Here is a 13,795-nt window from a genome sequence, read left to right as displayed (position 1 = left end):
TTATAATATTAATATCCTATAACATGGATGGCCACAATGGCCATTTCCTTTAGGTCACATATATTTCATGTGTTGCTAACCAGCAGATGTAAGGGGCTGACCTGCAGTATGTGGCTTGTATAAGCTTCCAGAGAGAATGAGTTACCTATACATCCTACATACTGCAGGGCAGCACTGCATGTGTAATAGGCGAATGTTACTTGGTCTATATAGCCAGCAGGCGCAGAAAGGCATATGAGTGCTCAATTCTGTTTCGTGTATTACGGCAAGTGTAACTTTACGACACTCCCTATAGAAGTGTTCACAATATTTGTTGACACTCCCTGGCTGTTCCCGATCTGTCACGTGATTAGTCGGCTTCGTTTCCTCAAAGTTTCTGCAGTTCTTAGGAATTATTTTGTTACTACTAAACTTCTTTCCTCCGGAGCATATATAGACCTTTATAACCCTGTATTATGAAACAATAATGATGTCAGCTACACCCTGGCAGCGAAATTGTTCATAAAGTTGTGTGAATAAATTTAGAAGCGGGCTGAGCACAATGAGTGAAATTACTGGATTTTGGCTGAACTGAAACAGAAACAGAAACTGTAAGTACAGAATGAGATGAGACCGAACTCGAATGCAATCTGTTGCACTGTTTAATGCATTGAAATGTGTATGATGTGGTGTGCAAAGCCATTCTTTGTATACAAATAATTGTATTTATACCGATACCCCAAGGGAATCACCGATACCTTAAACATATTATATTAGTTATATCTCACATCGATTATTACAGCTTGCCTTCTTTCTTAATACATCGCTGCTTTTATCACATATCTCTGTGTGATGTAAGTGTGAATCCCTACCTATACAACATATACCAGAGTGAATAATTAAAAGTGGTCCTGGGTGTTTATTCATCCAGCTGATGTCCAACCAGGGCATTATTGCCCTAACACTACTTGCACCTGATGTGCCGTTCATCTCCTGGCTGTATCCTAAAACACTAACCTATGTGATATATATATATATCTCACATATCAATCGGAGGCGTTGGTAAACACTAACAAGTTTTTGGCTTGCCTGGTGAATGAAAGTTAGTGTTTAGCAATACCTCCGTTATTTCTTAATTGATTTTAAGTAGATGCTTCTTAAAACTTTCCTTGTTCGTTTTTATGCCATGTACCCTTCAGAGGATGGAACATGGGCTCAGTGTACTCTTACGTTAGGTCCATCTGCCCCATGGTAGGCCACATAGCTCCACTCCCCAAAAGCTGAGCTGATCCAGATAATGGGGACTTGTTCTTAGTAATAGTTTCACATTTGTTGTATTTATTTGCTGAACGCAATATATATATATTTTTTTTTTTTTCTTGCAGAATCACAATTCAATAATGCTGATAACGCATTGAAACTTTGTGGAAGGAATAAATACTAATATTTGTCTTTTCTTGATTATTCTAGAAACAAATGCCTCCAAACAGATATCTTAAAAATAAACTGCCTACCCCACTGCCAGAAGGTTTGATCCTAACTGACACAAGTAGAAAATGTTGGAGATTGGGAAAAGCTATTGGACAAGGAGGATTTGGATTAATATATTTAGGTAATTTTTACGTATTTCAACGTGGTTGCAGAATTACTTTACAGAATTTATACGTATTTCATAAATTTGGCATAAATCTTTAACATGATCAATTAATGATGTAAGAATAAACTAGTATTGGTTTTGTAAATCAGGAATTGGTTATCTCTGATTGTCCTCTGACATACTGAGGGGATTTGTCATCATTATAGTGATTCTGTACCTTCTGGAATTATCAATTTACCATAATTAAAAGCAAAGCCTCCCCTGGGAATAGGGTGACCACATCGGCCATGTTTTCCAGGACATGTAATTTTTACATATTGCTGACCAGCCCAGATAAAATGCTGTGAAAATGATATGTGTCTTGGAAAACATGGCTGATGTGGTCATCCTACCTGGGAGTCAATGGATAACTAAACTTTTAAAAAGGCAATTAGCCTCTAAACACTTACATTTTATAAATATCTATTATTTTTGTAGTGTACAAAATGCAACTATTTCTTACTTTCATGTTGTTCCCCTTTCTTAACAGTTAAAAGACCCTGGATAGAATTTTTCCTTGGGTTGGGAGATGACTGCAACATTATGTTGCAAAAAATCTAAAACTTGCCTTTTTATTTATATATGTATTTATTTATAAATTATATGTTTAATAATCCTAAACTTTCCCCCCCAGCTTCTCCAGACTGCGATAAACCAGTAACGGAAGATGCCTTGCACGTTATTAAAGTGGTAATATGGCCTTAAGAATACTTAAATGATAGTAAATGTATATTAGCAATTAATATGATAACTGTTAAAGTGAAGCTACATTTTTTATGCCACAGAATAGATGGACTGAATGGTTATGAGGTTTATGGCTTATATGGAGTCAAATTCTGTGATCCTATGAAAGCATTTAATTGTTGTTGAGTACCATTTATTTATTCTTTACTTTTAGGAAAACCACCAGAATGGACCTTTGTTTTGTGAACTGAAATTTTACCAAAGGGCAGTAAAAGAAGAACAAAGTAAGTGTTTTTTTAAGTTTCTTATATTAATGGTTATACATTACACACTTTTTTACAACTAAATGTAGCATTAGCAACATTATTCCTAGTACTGTTGAATACCGAAATCCTTTTTAGATTTGATTGCTTAAGCATGTAAATATTTGCTTTATTCATAATTTGTGCCAGGATTTGTCAATTGACACAAAAGCATGTGCTGAGAAAGCTTCTTTAAGCACCCCGTATTGTTTTTTTTTTATGGGAATAACCCTACAGACACAAAAATAAAATGACATATAGGCAAGTAAACCTTAGTATGAGTGGAACTGGACTTTTAAAACGAATGCATGTAGCCTTGGTAACTGCAATTTGCTGGGCATTTCAGTAATTACTGCCCAACATGTGGCTCTAGAATTGATATTCATTTAGTACTCTCTCGACTTGTCGAAATGTCAAGTATAGTTACAGATTTGCCTGGGAACCCCTTATTGGTGATCATATCTCCATCATACTGATATTAATGCTCAACTAGATGAGCTGTGTGGTTGTTATCTGCCATCAAATTCTATGTTTCTATTACATGTAGGCCTATGCCGATACCTGCGGTGCTAAACAGTCATTTCAGGTATCATGTGATTTCAGATGACTATTTATTTACACTTCAGGCAGAGTCTCCATCTTTGGATTTTTCTCACTCTGTTTCATAAGTACGCATCTATTTCTTACAAGACAGGAGGAGAAAAAGCTCAGTGTGTTTATTGGTGTGTGTGTGTGTGTGTGTTAGAATTAGATTCCTCATTCCTAGAAACAACTGGCTGTAAAGTCATCCAAATTCAATTAGATGGAGAGGTTGTGTAAACAGCTACATTTTCAGTCACCTACAAAACGGTCACTTTGGAAATCGCACTACAGGATAAATGTGTTTTTTTTACTTTTTAAAGAGGAAGAAAGTCATGTTAAAAATAAACGCCTCTCCTCTGTGTTTCACCGCAGAATGTAGGTCAGCATCAGCACTACAAGGAATAAATAGAGCAACATTTCAACAACTGGTAGAGCAAATGATGTATATGTATAAATGTTCTGGACAATACAGGCATTACAACATTTTCTAAGGACAATTGTCCTTTACTTATTCCACAAAGGAATTCATGCATTTATACGTTTTAGTAGTTAAATTGGGCATTTGTTTAATCTTACAGTGAAAATGTGGATCAACAAACATAGACTTGATTATCTGGGGATTCCCAAGTACTGGGGATCAGGAGAAGTTACACACCTCTCAACAAGGTAAGAGTCTTTTGTGTTATAGAATCGTATCTGTCAACGTTGCACGATAAATCACATTTTATCCATAATCTTCGTGACTAATTTATTCATTTCTGCCAAGTCATGTTTCCCCATCAAACTAGTGGCTTTGACAAGGTATAGACAAATAATTGTCAGCAGTAGGGTTGCATAACATTATTTGTGAGATAACGTGTAGTCAGATTTGTTTCTACTGATGAAAATTTGAAAGACTAGGGCTGTTTAACAGGTAGAAATTTTGTTTTTTTTGTCATATAGTTCCTCTTTCTCATTTAATGTACCCAAATAAATAACGCTGTTTTTTTTTTGTTTTGTTCATGTAGGACCATTGTTTGAAACCATATTTATACCAATATGACAATAATTATTATTAAATGCAAACGTTTTGAACCTTTTTTTAACATGTTAATGTATAAAAAAATTATTAAAATCCTTTTTTTCTTCTTCAAATATGTCATAGAGTTGTACAAAATAACTTGAGATCCCATTGGGGTCCTTTTGTAGAGGACACTTGACAACACTGAGGTCCACTTAAATATGTATCTTTTAAATGTTCAACTTTGTTATATATATATTTTTTAACTATTATATATACAGTTTTGCTTTTTTTCTTATTGGTTTTTAATGAACTGGGCTATCCATCCTCCCATTCCTTATCTCTTTTTGTGTGATCAAAGCATTAGGATGTCTACTCTCTGCTACTAGCTTTATACACACTAGGACATGATACTGCTCTGTCAGCTTATAGCCATCGCTAAGTAGAGCACACATAGGAGATACGTATTTGGTATTCTTAGCCCAGATTCCCTTCTACTTATCTCATGTGTAGCCGTCATGCTAGTGGTCGTATCTGAGTTTTATACCTGAGGTTTTACTGTAGGCAATGCTTGGCTCCATGGCAAATATGTTTTACGTCTTTCTCTTGTTCACATTTGCATTCAGTTTTTATTTAGAATCTTAAGTGGACGTGTTCCTTTCCCAAACCCTGCATTGTGCAGTTAATAAACCTATTTAACGATATCTAGAGGTTAAAATAAACACGGTGTTACATATAAATTGTGTCTCTATTCCAGCGGCAGAGCAACTTGTCAAAGCGTTAGCATTGGCTTTCAAATTTTTTTTTATTGCTGGTTTAGCATTTGTACAGCTAGTCAACAAATTATACATTTTCACTAAATTCCCCTGTAAATTATATAGAAATGCAATACATATGCTCAGCGTACAATGGGCCAAAGCGTAAACAAACATAAGTTACCAAAATTAACATGGCAAGTAGCTTGTTCTCTCAACATTATACAGACACTGCAAATTTGTTGAAGGGTGTAAATAACACCAAGACATGTAACCTCACTTTTGTTGCTGGCGGAACTCCGTTCGTATGAACGTTGGTCGAGAGCACCATGTTATGCTGTCTTGAATATTAATTGTGCAGTCTCCTCCTTTGGGAAGAACAAAATAAGCAATATTACAACAAAATGAACATGGAAATGAACATTGTTTATCTTTTACTCTTGAAGGACATGTTGCCCACGTGTTTTGCTTACTAAATGAGCTGCATACCCAATGTCTATATGCCATTAAGCGCTGCCATCTTAGTGGATCCAGTTCACTCTATGTAATGGTGTTTAAAAGATGAAAATGTGCACATTTTGGATTAATAAATATATATATATATATATATATATATATATATATATATATATATAAATATAAATACCATGGGAGCAACCATCTTAACTTGTCAACATCTGACTGTCCCTTCCCATTACGTTCACTCTGATATTACATTACTTATTGGTTCCCACCACTTTTGTAAGGATAGGGTGAGGGGAAAAGAAACAAAACTGATTAGATATGCAAGTTTTGCCGCGTTTTGTCACCAACCTCATCGTCTCTGAGATAAAATAACCCCTTACGATTAAACAAGATCTCCACAACAATTAGAATAATGGCAAAACAAAAAGTGCAAACTATAGGTGGCTTTTTAATAAATGAGTATAGTTGTGCTAAAAGCTGTGAAGGTAATGAGGATCCCCCTTTTTGCTTGGTTCTTGCTGCCCTAGAAGGAATAGTGCTTCTGAATTTAGCTGAATTAGAATAGTTCATAATTTTTAACCGAATATAAAAACTGAGACAAGAAAAAAAATACATGGTCTTTTCACAGCTACAGGTTTATGGTGATAGATCGACTTGGAGTGGATCTGCAGAAACTGCTTGTGAATAACGGTGGCACATTTCCATTAAGGACCATTATGCAACTAGGCATTCGCTTGGTAAGTTGCCAAATATGCTATACTTTCCTTTCTTTTCTGTTGATTGTTAATTTAAAATTAGTCTATATAGAAGAGGGACCCTTAATGGATAGAGAAAAAGGTGTAACAGGTACTTTTGGTTTTTTTCTGAATACTACACTTCCAGCATTCAGACCTACTGTCTCCAAGCAGGTAATTAATGAGTGCCTAAGAAAATATAAAAAGATCTAAAAATTCGCATTATTATGGACAGGTTTTGTTAAAAAAACAAATGTATTTACATCCAATTTTCTTGGGCAAACTATTCTTTAGGTGGTGTCCACATGAGACAAACATTTAATGCTGGGCACTTGGATATTTGTCTCATGCAGACTTAGACTGATAAGATCTTTTTCATATATCTTTTTTTTTTTTTTTTTCTCTCATTTACTTTTATCCTGAGATCTGCATTTTCCGTTTAGTGCGGATGTCACCATTCTGTCTCCCTAGCCCTGTGTAATAAATATTTCTTGAACAAAATTACATTTCATACAGGTATAAAATTAGTGGTGAGTGAAATCACTAATAAATCTGATTGTTAAAAGAGAAGATCGTAACCCGAGGAAAACTTGTTCCTTTGAAACCCTTTTATTTTTAGGAAACTGTGTGTGTTTGTACTTTAATATCTAAGAGGCAAAGTATGTACCTTTAAGATATATCGAAATATTTACTTGTTGTACAAATCTTCTGAATATGATGGTGCTATATAAATAATAATTTATACTGTCTATATGTGTTTAAACTGAGTTTCCAAGTCTGTAAAATGTAAACCTATTTTTAACAAACTCCTCCAAATTGGGGACTTTTTCTCCTCCCTGGGCCGATCACCCATTCATCTTACTGTAATAGCCGCCTTGCCGCACAAGCATTGAAAGGAGGCAATGTGGGGGGGCTTTCTCACCTGCCTGGGCCAGTTACAGGGGATCAGAGGTTCTCCCCAACCATCCCATCATCTCCACCGCCCTCAAAAAAGGGACGGTGTTTTTTAATTTCCTACTTTTAAAGGAATCCTATAATTTCACTCATCAGGACATCCTATGTCTTTTGTCTACAGCATATTCGTACCATAATTGGATTAACATCAAAATAAAAACACAGGAAAATGCTCAAAAAATTGTGACTGACAAACTTCTGTACAGGGTAAATGAAATAGCCTCTCAATATGAATATTTATTCATCAAACGGCATTCAAATTCACAACATTCTAATGAATCAGAAAATATTTGTTCAGAAGAAAAGTTAGTGTGAAACTATAGTTTTAATAATATAAAAAGTGGATTTGTCTAACTATTAAATGCTGCAGTAGTCTATATAATATTTTTATGAATGTCTTTAAAAAAATATTTAACTCTTGACAATTCCTAATGCTTGGCTAAGTGAGCTACGAGGACTTAAGTTAGGTTGGTCTGTATTATGAAGTAGATGAAAAATGTCATCTCGCCCAAACCCAGCTAGATGCTCACATCTTGTAACCGTCCTCGCCATGAGAAACCAGCATGTTTAGGTTGCTTTTAAATGTCTTCAGTTTTTTGGGAGGCCACTTTTTTGCACATTAACTTTCAAGATCCCATGTTCCAAAATATGTATTATACATATATAATCAAACATCTGCATGCTCAAAAAGTTCAAAAGCTACATCTGTTTGCTTTCAGGGAAGTATTGCAGTGGGTTAATGTGCGTTCTTGTTTTTTTAGTTAGACATCTTGGAATTCATACATGAACAGGAGTATGCACACGGTGATATCAAAGCAGCCAATGTTCTTTTACATTACACTGATCCAAGTAAGGTAATGTGAATTCATTTGATTTAAGCTGGGACACATTTTTCATTTGTGTTCAGGTGACAACTTTATAAACAGCCTGCACTTTATATAGGGAAATGTATGCGTTTATGTGTATATATATATATATATATATATATATATATATATATATATATATATATATATATATACATGTGTTTGTGTCTGGGTAAATTTTCACTTAGGGGTGTACTCACTTTTGTTGCCAAGGTTTGGACATTAATGGCTGTATTTTGAGGCAAAGTGTCTTTTTTTCAGTCTTGTCACATGAAAAGATATAAAATATTTACAAAATGTGAGGGGTGTACTCACTTTTGTGAGATACTGTGTATGGACAAAAGTATTGGGACACATGACCATTACACCAACAGGGACAATTATGACATTACATTCTATAGGCTGTAGAACTGCTTCCACTCTTCTGGGAAGGCTTTCCACAAGATTGTAGGGTTTTTGCCCATTCACCCAGTAGAGCAATTGTGAGGTCAGGCACTGATGTTGGACGAGAAGGACAGTTAATCCTAAGGGTGTTTGATGGGGTTGAGGTCAGGGCTCCAACTGTTCTCACATAGTTGGAAGCATGGCATTGCCCAAAATATCTGCATGGCTAGGTGCTTGATTTTATACACATGTGGCAATGGGTCTGATTAAAACACCTAAATTTAGTTATTAAGAGGTATGTCCCAATACTTTTGTCTATGTATTTTAAGTGCTTTGGTGTGGAATGTAGCCAAGTCAAACAAGAAATAGATACCAGCCGAACTGCAAAACCATACATTGTTCTTGCATAAACACTGTATGCTTATGCATGTTTTACAGAATGCTGGCCACATTTTTATCCAAAGCTGTTCCAACATAAAACATTAATATATAAGTAATGTGAACAGAAGTGGCTTATTACAAACTTATTGATATATTTTTATTGTTATTTTAATGTGTACATATTTGTTTGCATATTTAGATTGCACGCATATACATTACTTGGTGCAGGAATAACTCTTTTTCTCCAGTGTGAATGGGCGCTAATGTATCTTCTAGTGGCGTGAAATGATATGTGGATTAGCACTGTTTAGCAAGACTATAAAACATGCAGCAGTGTATAATGTTATTGGTTTACTTACAATAGTGATAATTTATTTTCATCCAGGAATGACATGCAGTTCTGTTTTAACATATTTTAACAACCAAAATGAGCTGCTTTGAATATGCAGCTGCTACAGACAGAATTGGAATGAATTTTCTTTTGGCTTTATCCTTTCTGGCTCATAAGTAGAAACTATATTGCATTGTTTGCATTATACAACCCGAAGCATACCGGATAGTAGCTAACGTTTGGCTAGAAAAGGTATGCATTTTGAGCGGAATAATTTAAGAGTGCTGTGTAGGGCAAACACCGATTAACCTCATGAAAAGACTTGTAAATTAGTTTCTTTTTAAAAAAAAAAACTAAAATGGAACTTTAAATGTTTTCTGTCAAATAGTGTTACCAAACATAGAATAACAATATTTCACAGTGATTTAGTGCTTTTATTTACATTTATAAGAGATAATTATATCTACTCGGCTAATGTATTTTTTTTTTCCCCCGGTTATTTTCCATGTAGATTTGTTTTGCAAGTGTAAAAAAATTGCGGCCGGGAAAACCTCTTAATTACAAATTCTGTTTTTACAGTCTCATTAAGCTCCTTGCCTCATGCTACTTATGGGAGGTGGTTAGGGATGGGCCAAGTTCCAATAATTATTAGAAATAATAATTTAAGAAATAGTCTAAGAAATGACGTTCTAAATAACTCCCTGGCTGTAACATCCAGAATAGTCGTACTGCTGCAGCTTTGATTTGCCAGCTTCCAGCTTTCACACTTACAGTGTTAGGTTAACATGTTTCTTCGTACACGTTTACTTTTCAATGTTTTATATAGACCCTATGCTTGTTTAGGGATTCTTTTTTCAGCTAGGTCTGCAGGTTGTACGTGAACAGTCCCCCGAAGCCTTCGCACAAAAATGGCAAGTAGAAAGAGATCCGTGCAGAATAGAGATTAAGGCAAAGGAACTTGCACCTATTCTCATAATGATGAAGCGAATCAAGGAGACGAGTTAAAAAAGCGAAAGTAGCGTATTTGTTTCTGTTGAGTGAAGTTCCTTCTGCTAACGCTTATACAACTAATACGTTTGTATCAATGTATTTTGAGACAAGCCATATTCCGACCTATTAATGTCAGTGCAGTGTCGTGTAGATAGCACGCCTATCATAATTATGCGTTTACCCCACATGTCATATGTGTGAGTTAGTTGAGGGTTTGAAAGCCCCCTTTTTAAAGTTATAAACGGACATACTGTGGGGTACCTCTGTTTGGGCTATTTCAGAGTAGTGGACCCATAGTTTTCAGAGTTTAGCAATCTAATTTTTCAGTACAAAATGCAACTGGACCTCCGCCGTAGCAGAATTAGTCTGGGTTCCATATGTTTTAGGGCAGTCATGGTTGTGGCGATTGTTTAACTATATACATAAGATGAGCGTATTGTAGTATGTTGGGCTGCAACAACTAATCGATAATGAAAATCGTTGCCAACGAATTTCATTATCGATTAGTTGAATTGATTTTTATCGATTATAAAATGAGGGTTTTTTCAGAGCAAACGCTCTGAAAAATACCCCTCATTATATAAACCGTTTCAGTGACTCACAGCAGCAGCTCCTACTTACCAGCCCCTCCCTGTAATCACTGTGACAACTGGCCCCGCCCCCTTCCTTCTCCCAGAAGGCCAGAACCACATGGCTGTGACACTCATCTAACTGTAAGTATAAAATTAATATTTGGGCTGCTGAAAGTTAGGGGAGGTGGGAGTTAATTTAGGGGCAGTTATGGTTAATGGGGTGTTTAGGGTTAATTTAGGGGAAGTTATGGTTAATGAGGTGTTTAGGGGCAGCTATGGTTAATGGGGTGTTTAGGGTTAATTTAGGGGAAGTTATGGTTAATGAGGTGTTTAGGGGCAGCTATGGTTAATGGGGTGTTTAGGGTTAATTTAGCGGCAGTTATGGTTAATGGGGTGTTTAGGGTTAATATAGGAGCAGCTGTGGTTAATGGGGTGTTTGGGGTTAATTTGAGGCAGTTGTGGTTAATGGGGTGTTTAGGGTTAATTTAGGGGCTGTTGTGGTTGATGGGGGTCTTTAGGGTTAATTTAGGGGATGCTGTGGTTAATGGGGTGTTTAGGGTTAATTTAGGGTAGTTGTGTTTGATGGGGTATTTAGAGTTAATTTAGGGGTAGCTATGGTTAATGGGGTGTTTAGTGTTAATTTAATGATGAGGACTGAGGGTTAATTTAATAAAGTTAACTTAAGGCGCAGTTAGAGGTAAAGGGTGGCAGACTAAGTGGAATCTAAATCCTGGGGGCAGTGAAGATTAACCCTGTACTTATTTATAAAAGTATGGTGTCAGTGTGATGCGAACAGGTCTGTGACTCTGAGGGGACTATGAGATATCTGGGGGTATAAGGCATATCTGGGGAGGATGGAGTGACATATATGGGGGTATAAGGCATATACGATATATAAGGCATATGTGGGGAGGGCAGCGTGGCATGTCTGGGAAGCAGCGTGGTATGTCTGGGGAGGATGGAGTGGTGTATCAGGGGGTATAAGGTGTATCAGGCACAGTGGCATATGTGGGGGTAGAGTGGAGTGGAATATGTGGGAGGCAGCGTGGCATGTCTGGGAGGCAGCGTGGCATGTCTGGGCTCAAATGTGCATGTGGGAGGCAGCGTGGAGCGGTATATGTGGGAGGCAGCGTGGCATGTCGGGGAGGCAGCGTGGCATGTCGGGGAGGCAGCGTGGCATGTCTGGGCTCAAATGTGCATAAATTGGGGGGCTGGTTGGGAAATAAAGACAAGAAATGCATTTTATCAGTTTTTTTTTTTTTTTTATTCTGCGTTTGTATTTAACATCATTTGTTTATTAAATTATTTTAAATAAATGAAAAATGTACATTCATTTTTTTATCCGATTAATCGAAAAAATAATCGGCCAACTAATCGATTATGAAAATAATCGTTAGTTGCAGCCCTAGTAGTATGCCACCGTTATCGTTGTAAGAGAAAGCATCCAGTGCTATTTTTGCATCAGTTACAGCTTTCTGTCTTGCTTACTCAGAACTGGCGAGTGAAATCATTGACAAACGGCATTACGTCCCAGTCGTTATGATGTACAGGACAAATTGCTTAGTCCTCTGTAACTGTGTTCTCATTTATGCTTTTTGTTTTTACAAAATGTCATGGTGTGAACTTGCAGCAGAATATAACTTTGTTTTCTACCCCGGACTCCCTTCCTTCAGTCTCAATTCTTTGTAAAGTTAAATAAAACTATTTGATATGATCAGGTGTGTTAGTGAAATGTGAAAGCTTCTAAGACATAAACGGAGAGGACACATAAAAGACACATTGCAGTTTATGATGTGTAGATACCCACCTGGAGAGATGAAAGCTGGTGAGATAAAGTAAAAGAGAAAAAAAAAGAGCCTGAAATCCGGCTAAATTCAGAAAGAAGATATGACTGTGATGGGAAGGATTTAAAGTGGAAGGGTAACTGTTATTACCCCCAGATGTACATATTTTATCTTGAGGCACCATTTGGTTTAATAAAATGAAGATCAAAGCTTGTCCTTAACCTATAAGTTTCTTAAGGCTTAATTATAAAGGTTATACTTCCAAAGGACAAAAGCGTTATTCATGTATCTGTTCTTGACTTCCAGGTTTATCTTGCAGATTATGGACTTTCTTACAGATACTGCCCCAATGGGAACCACAAAGAGTATAAAGAAAACCCAAGAAAAGGACCCAATGGGACAATTGAGTTTACCAGCTTAGATGCTCACAGGGGAGTCGGTAAGCCTTCCTTTTTTATTATTGTATCAGTGTTTTAATTAAAGGATATGTAATTTGTGCAACGCGAACTGCAGCCTTTATTGTAGAGGCAGATTAATATATATTAACCTGAATACTTATTTTAAAATTATATCTAGATGTAGCATGCAAGTGTGTGTGTGTGTGTGTGTGTATATATATATATATATATATATATATATATATAATCACATTTTATGTTGAAATTGGGAACACAGTTAAACAATTCATGTGCAAAGGAGGGGCTTTATTTTTAAAAAAATATTTTTTGTACCCAAAACCCGCTTGCAGTCATTGCATTGCTAATGATGTTTCAGAACTTAGTGGTGGAGTGCATTACTAAAAACATATAATATTAATAATCTAAAAAGAGGAATTATTTATGAAAATAGCCCCCTGGGTGCAAAATTAGGTGGATCCATAAGAGATGAATAATGGCACCTGTTTTGTCAAAGGATAAGTGCTACAAAAGATGTTCCACGCCATGTTCCAATTAACACTGAATTGTATTAGTTAGCACTTAGGATACCTTAATGAACAAGTCTAAGGATTAATTTATCAAGTGTCTCCAATTTCCAGGAAGCCGTAAACTGATATATACTTGCTATACATCCTCTGACTCGGATTAGATTGTTCCTTTTTATCCATCTGCTAAGGGTTTTTTTCTCCAGTGTAGCAATTAGGAGCTTTATTTATTTAGTATTAATGTTTTTATTATAGTTTGCATGCACAAAACATAGATATATTGGTTACATAGTACTTGATTCCAAATAATATTGTATATGTTGACAATAAAAGTAATTGCCTATTGTGTATTTTTTTAGCCTGCTTTTAGAGCCAGTTGTGTTTTTGTATATTTGGTGCAACAAGACTTTCCAAGGGGCATTTTTGTTTTCTTTCTTAACAGTTGCCCCTATAGTTGTGTTTTAATTGACAGCC

General features: G+C 36.0%; 1 protein-coding gene across 1 annotated transcript in view; it reads left to right on the top strand.

Annotated features, from left to right (window-relative positions):
• Nucleotides 1-1,455: 1,455 nt before the first annotated feature.
• LOC149303281 (serine/threonine-protein kinase VRK2-like) overlaps nt 1,456-13,795 on the top strand; it is a 28,124-nt gene continuing 15,784 nt past the window's right edge. Inside the window, exons 1-7 of the mRNA XM_089481413.1 lie at nt 1,456-1,591; nt 2,250-2,305; nt 2,514-2,583; nt 3,762-3,849; nt 6,032-6,140; nt 7,853-7,945; nt 12,706-12,838. Coding sequence (XP_089337539.1) covers nt 1,456-1,591; nt 2,250-2,305; nt 2,514-2,583; nt 3,762-3,849; nt 6,032-6,140; nt 7,853-7,945; nt 12,706-12,838 — 685 coding nt within the window. The remainder of the gene's footprint in view (nt 1,592-2,249; nt 2,306-2,513; nt 2,584-3,761; nt 3,850-6,031; nt 6,141-7,852; nt 7,946-12,705; nt 12,839-13,795) is intronic.

The sequence above is a fragment of the Sceloporus occidentalis genome, unplaced genomic scaffold, assembly GCF_023333645.1.
Source record: "Sceloporus occidentalis isolate IW3139 unplaced genomic scaffold, rSceOcc1.0.p SCAF_15, whole genome shotgun sequence".
In the NCBI taxonomy this organism is placed as follows: Eukaryota; Metazoa; Chordata; class Lepidosauria; order Squamata; family Phrynosomatidae; genus Sceloporus; species Sceloporus occidentalis.
The sequence above is the reverse complement of the archived record's forward strand: the minus strand, read 5'-3'. Positions and strand labels throughout refer to the sequence as shown.